At 35.8% G+C, this 6658-nt stretch overlaps 1 protein-coding gene across 1 annotated transcript; it reads left to right on the forward strand.

The window, feature by feature from the left end:
- The first annotated feature begins 388 nt into the window (after positions 1-388).
- On the forward strand, positions 389-4812 carry LOC133520358 (uncharacterized). Its single transcript, XM_061854734.1, has 3 exons — positions 389-1242; positions 1697-1927; positions 3931-4812. The coding sequence occupies exons 1-3, from the start codon at positions 520-522 to the stop codon at positions 4099-4101; spliced, it is 1125 nt and encodes a 374-aa protein (XP_061710718.1). The 5' UTR covers positions 389-519; the 3' UTR covers positions 4102-4812.
- The last annotated feature ends 1846 nt before the right edge of the window (positions 4813-6658 follow it).

The raw sequence follows: 6658 nt of genomic DNA on the forward strand, positions 1-6658 counted from the left end.
AAGAAGACGCTAGAACTCGATCTCAACCTACGCTCCCATAGTTCCTTCTATATCGAGCGGTTAGGCAATCCAAGGAACAAATTATCTGCTAAGGCTCCCAAAATGTATGCACACCTCCTGGGATTGTGCGAACTCGGATTACACGCATTAAGGACCAAATAAAGTTATCAAAAGGATGTTCAGATTAAGTTTTTGGATGCTTGCTACAGTTTAACTCAAAGATGCAGTTTTTACTTTACGGATAAACAAACAAGCAGATATCTCAGGAATGATTTAATATCCAAGCGTGGAATGCTCCATTGCACGGAACCCTGCACTGAACATGAGGTCCTAAAGTACTTATATTTTTTTATTTAGTTATATGCGCACTTACGAAAAAAAACTTAGTTTCTTACGTTTCTATTTGAGAATATAGTAACAGTTTACTTTTATGATTAAATTTGTGTAATCACAGATAAAAAGTAAAATAAAAGGCTTTGTAAACGTGACAAAGTTACAGTCAGTTTTTAAGTGTTAACCATGCTGAGCGTTGAGAAAAAAGTTCATGAAGTTTTGAATTCCATCGTTAAGGAGAAATTTCATAATGCTTACGATGTAAAAATTAAACCTATTACCAGTGATGGTGCTAACTACACCTCACGTTTATACGTAGCGTCTATTGCTACTCCTGAAAGTACTCTTCAATTATTTGTGAAAGTCGCGTCAATGGGCTCTTTCATCGATGTAAGCAAGCACATGTTTCGAACAGAAAATATCGTCCTCACAACAGTATCAAACGCTTTCGAAAGATCACAAGACAAATATGCGATAGTAGAAAGATTTACATTCCCTAAATTTTACAAGAGCGCAGATGGAATCATAGTAATGGAGGATTTAACATCTAAAGGATACGAAGTCTATGATAGATTCAAAAGCATTGACTGGAAATATGCATCCAAATCCGTAGAAGCTTTAGCCAGATTTCATGCACTCTCTTTAGCTTTCCATAATGAATATCCAGACGAGTTCAAGAAAGCTGTGAAAGTGTTAGAAATGCCTCGGACGATATTGACAGTCCCTCAACTTGAAGGTGTCAGCAATGGGGCAATGGCAGCTGTTGATGAAGAAGATAGAGATAAACTTTCTAAACTTCTTGAGGGGTCTGAGGGTCTCAGTAAACATTTGGAGCTGAGTGAACCTCGGAGTACTACAGTGATAATTCATGGTGATTTTCGGCCAAGTAATTTGATGCATAAACAAGTAGTAAGTATATGAAATTATTTCGATGTCTTAAGGTTTTCATCTTAGTTTGTATGGATGAATAACATTGATATTCCTGCAAAAACTACTCTTTCAATGGCGTAGAGGAGAAACACAAAAAATCTTATCCGATCATTTACCGCTCTTTAGATTTCAAGAACAAAAAAAATGTTACGTGTGAAGTAAATACTACGTATATGCACTTCAAACACATTCACAAGTAGACATATGGCTGCCATGCCGGAACATCAGACAAGCTAGGCGAATAGGATCTTGGTGAAAAATATAAAATATTCTTCATTTAAATATGATAGGTAGGTTCACCAATAGTTAAGCGAATAAATTATACCAATGAGCTTCATTTTAAATCCTCACATTATTCTTTAGTAAGTAACTAGTCATATTGTAGGTAAAGAAAACTCCATGAAAATCAATATTTTTCGGAATTTCATTCCAGAATGGAGAATATCACGTGATTCCCGTGGACTACCAAACGGCGAGGCCAGGTTGTCCGGTAGCCGATCTTCTCTACTTCATCTTGATGAGTTCCGATCAGCAGTTTCGGAAGCATCATTTCCACCAGTTGGTAGACCACTACTACAAACATTTGGCTTTCATGATGAAGGATCTTGGTTTGCAGCCGGATGAAGTTTATGGGAGAGAAGAATTTGAAAGCGACATGAAAGCGGTAAGATATTAGATGGTTTGTTTGATTTAATTATAAACACTTCTATACCCGGCCACCTAACTATTCTTTTAACCTTAATTAACTGTGTATTTAAACAATTGCATTCTAAACCTTTTAAAATTATCGATTATAATCAAGCACTTAATAATCTGCTTCTCAAGGACGTTAACTCTCTTCTCATACGTAATGATGGTGACTATATTATTACACAACTTACACATAAATTAAAAGATGACAGTAAATCTGTTAAACGTATTCCAAGTTCTAAATGCACCATAGAACCCTGGATCACTGCCGGTATACTACGTTGTATCCAAAATAGAAACAAAATGCAACTTAAACTACTAAGTTATTAATACATGAGTATAGTAAATAATCAAATAATGTAATAGACATGCAATGTAAAATCTATGACAAAATAATTGTATATAAAATGACTTGTAAATGTAAATATTTACCAATAAATATCATATCATACTTAAAGTCATATGAACTGTATAAAATCTATATATAGGTACTCACTGTAAGAAAACTATACATCCAAAATTATATTTTAAAACTACATAAATCACTTACATACAAACCACAACTTTCACTCTATCGGCGAAAGCACAATGCTCTCCCTACGCCATATGTAAGATCTTTGTTTGCCAAAAGACAAAATACGGCACAATCTGTTCACTTATATAATGCTATAAACAACTATCAATTTATAACTTACCACCATCTAAATGCAAAATTACTGTTAAAAGATGGTTAGAATCCCTAAATTAAAATGACACAGAACAGAATTACTTATAACCTGAAGTACATAAACTCACACCACGCATATGAACACACACACACTACAAACAGTACACTTTAATTCATATTAAACTATAAGAAATGTTTTAATTTTAATGGCAATAGCTAAAGTTATATGCATATTATGTACCTACATTAAGAAAGAGCGGGTTCTCCGGATACAGGTATACATATACTTACAAGGAGTACTCAGATCCAATTGTTGTCAAATTGTATAATGTTTAACCTATTAAACTTTTTTAATTTTCATTTTTAATTGAGGGATTCAGAGAATCTAGGTATTTTTTTGGAAAACATGATACATTTGACGGAAGGCTGCAAGTAGTCGGTACGATGCTGATAAAAAAGAAAGGCTGAAAGTTATTGTCTCAAGCATTAGTTAATTAAATATTTCGAATACATTCCGTTATTCTGTCGTCAAGTCGTTATACGTCAATATTAGTAGCGACATAAATTATATTACGTAAAGTAATATCAAACCGCAAATAAAATGTCTAAAATCTCTCATTCAACGATTAAAACATTTTGTTATTACGTACTTATGATTAAATGCTATCTAGCATATCATAGCTATATTTTAGGAATAGTAAGTAGGTTAAACCTGTCGTTGAGCAGAAATTCAAAAAGTGGCTTGGAATGTTTCCCGACATGTCACCATTTTGCTTTGCCAACTTAGCTGATCAGATTATACAACCTTGTAAGGATTCAGTAAACACATTTGCACAGCAACTGCAGCACCGCACCGTTGGGACATTATTTCTGTGGTATCAATGGCGCCTTCCTTGATAAAATAGCGACTTTCACTGCCGCATTACTGACGCGATTGACGTTCAATCCGTCACTCATTTTATCACGGAAATTGACAGATACAGCAACGGCATCAACGCCGCAATTCTTGATCTTTAGGATTCTAAAATTAGTGTTATAGCTCCTCTACACGATGGCCCAGCGCTGGACCAGCGATGGTTGAGAGCACGCACTATGGAATGGGTCACCTGTATATGCGTACGCACCATCGCTGGCCCAGTAGCTTTAATGTGTGGACGAAAACCCGGCACCGTGGCTATCTCATCGCCATCCCGACGCGCCATAAGCCATCCGACACCACTACCCTCTCTACACGCTGGCCCATGTTAGTGGGCCAGTATGATGGACCATCGTGTAGAGGAGCCATTACATTATGTGTTTGTTTTGTCCAGAAACTGCCAATCAGCCTAAGCGTGGCGGCGGCCGCCCTGCCGTTTGCCACGGCGGACGCCGACAGCGCTCCGAACTTCGAGCGCGGACAGTGCGTGCCGGGCGTGAACAAACTGTTCGTCGAACGGTTCCGCGGACTGGTGCAGGACTTCAAGCAGTGGGGGGTTATATAGACTACCTATAGTGATGACCAGAATTACAAATAGTATAGTATGTTTGTATTTAGAGATTCAAATTTAATATGGAAACAAAACAATACTTACATTCACAGAAATCTGAAAACTAGGTAGCACTGGCTCCGTCCCACCTCCAACGGACTAATGTAAAAGCGGGCAAATTATGCAGCGGGCGGGGAAATTATGAAACGTAATAAATATAAGAGTAGAGAGTACCATTTTATTGGGTTCCCAGCGCGCACAGGTTTTTTTCAGAAGTCGCGAAGCGTCTAGACGTAACTGGTGACCGAAGAGCTGGTGGTTCCTTCGCACAACGTATCAGTAATGCCTTAAGGGCCTATTTTAGATGTAAGCCAGTTATAGTAATCCTCTGTATATATCCATTATGTATATTGTTATTGTAAATAAATGATTAGAATTCTGTACCCCTAGTGTAAATTTAATGGACATCATAACGTGACGAACGCGTTTGCGTTAAGTCTAATTTTGTTTAGGATTTTGAGTTTCCAAAACGTCCCGCTTGGCGCGCTCTTTCTAAATCCAATACAAAATGAGACTAAACGCAAACGCGTACGTCACGTTTCGAAATCGAATTTATTTACACTAGGGGTACAGATCTGTTTTACAAGATAATATTATCATCACTATTTTTAACCATCATTAGAGTACCATTGCCACAGCTTATCTATGCACTATGCAGTCCATTATCATCCATTATTGCTAGTTAAAATATCGGCGTCGATTAAATTTGCATGGCTAGAAGATAATAGATTATCTGCTGATATCTGCCCTAGATTTCATTAGTTTATGTTGTCTTGTTAGGAAATTGTTTACTGTTAATATGCGTTGTAAATTATAATTGCACTGACAGTTGCGAGTTCACGATTGAATATTAATAATTACCTAACAGTGTTAGTTTAGTACGTATATCATGCATTGTCGTAACTGAAAGGACAATTGTGAAACCCTCGTAACGCTGAAGATTCCACTTTTCGAATCATTCTACGCTCGTGGTTCAAAAATTAATTTTTGACTAGCTCGAGTATCAATATTAGCACGAGGGGTTAAACAACAACTTTACTCCCTTATGTATACTGATGCGTAGTAACAACATAACTAGTTAGGTGGGTGGAAAGTCTATTAAAAATTTAACACGTCTACATGATATTTCTTAAATTTTTAATCGTCTCTAATAAAATGAGGCGATTTTCACTTGTTGATTATTAATTATTCCCAGGGCCTGTTTCACAATGTTCAATTGAAGTCCTGAATAAGAAAGAAAGAAAGAAAAAAGCTTTATGGCCGCAAAAAAGTACAAAAAATAACCTAACTTAATTTAAATTTTTATTTATTTTATTTTATTTTATTATTCAAATTAGTTACACGGCATTACAGTATTACTACTAAGGCACTGCGAACTACAAAACATATTAAAAAAATACAGAGATACGAGATAAAACAAATAATAACAAATATAATTTAAACATTAGATTTGGGCGACGACGTAACAGCGTGGCTCCGTAGCGTCGTCTGACTTGGCGTAAGATTCGGCAGATATATAAATTAACTATTCTAATAATACTTAGTATACCTTATAAGGTATATATTTATTTTTAATAATGTGGCAAACGGTTTTGTCGTCAGCATGATGCTGAAATGAAAGTGCCCGCCCACATGGGTGACACTTCTGCGCTGTTTTTATTTATTTATTGGAGAAACAACAGAAGTATGCGACAGGATAATAGGTAACATTGTTAGGTACAGTACATATATTATTGAGATGAACACTTACTTCCTTAAACGCTCTCACTAAAACATACTTTAAATATCTTTCAACCAGCACCAGAGCCACTTCGCACCTCCACAATTAATTATAAGCTACTTGCCACATATCTGACGAATCGACATCGTTAGCATTTCACAATCTTCAAATAAGCTTAACTGGTAGATAAAGTGCTAAGTTTTGCAGAAAGTTTTATCTGGTAATTATTTATTTGTTAATAGGGATGTTTCCATCTACAAATCTTAGGGCAGAATTGTATCCCAATAAATTCTTTTGGATTATAAGAACATGTTAAACTACTTTTAGAGGACCTGTAATGACCATATTTTTGTAAATATTGAATTTAAAATATATTTTGGCACACGTCACGTGACCAAACTCGAAACGTCATTGAAGATTCTGATGACGTCAAAACTCTCGGATTGACACTGTTGACAGTTAGGCGATAAACAACAAATGACAAATGTCAGTTGACAGTTCGTATCTTCTACTTGTGTACACACAATTTTCAAAGAGCGTTTTGGGCGCGAAAGCATCTGTCAAAATATATTTTGTTAATTTAACATATTTAAAGCCGTTTTTAGTATAAAAGTTGAATTTTAGGGCAACTTTTAGTTAATATAGAACGTAATACAAGCGTTTCAAAAAATTGGAAACAACCCTATAAGCTATCCAATACTTTACTTGGACTTTGTGAAACAGGCCCTCAGAATAATTCATGACACTCTACCCCCTCCCTGCACTTTAATTCATAGTATATAATAATAATTC

The sequence above is a fragment of the Cydia pomonella genome, chromosome 8, assembly GCF_033807575.1.
Source record: "Cydia pomonella isolate Wapato2018A chromosome 8, ilCydPomo1, whole genome shotgun sequence".
In the NCBI taxonomy this organism is placed as follows: domain Eukaryota; kingdom Metazoa; phylum Arthropoda; class Insecta; order Lepidoptera; family Tortricidae; genus Cydia; species Cydia pomonella.

Excerpts from the sequence above, each read along its gene's own strand:
- LOC133520358 (XM_061854734.1), top strand. The coding sequence starts at position 520 with ATGCTGAGCGTTGAGAAAAAAGTTCATGAAGTTTTGAATTCCATCGTT. Across the intron at positions 1,243-1,696 it reads ATTTGATGCATAAACAAGTA|AATGGAGAATATCACGTGAT; the intron begins GTAAGTATATGA and ends ATTTCATTCCAG. Across the intron at positions 1,928-3,930 it reads TTGAAAGCGACATGAAAGCG|AAACTGCCAATCAGCCTAAG; the intron begins GTAAGATATTAG and ends TGTTTTGTCCAG.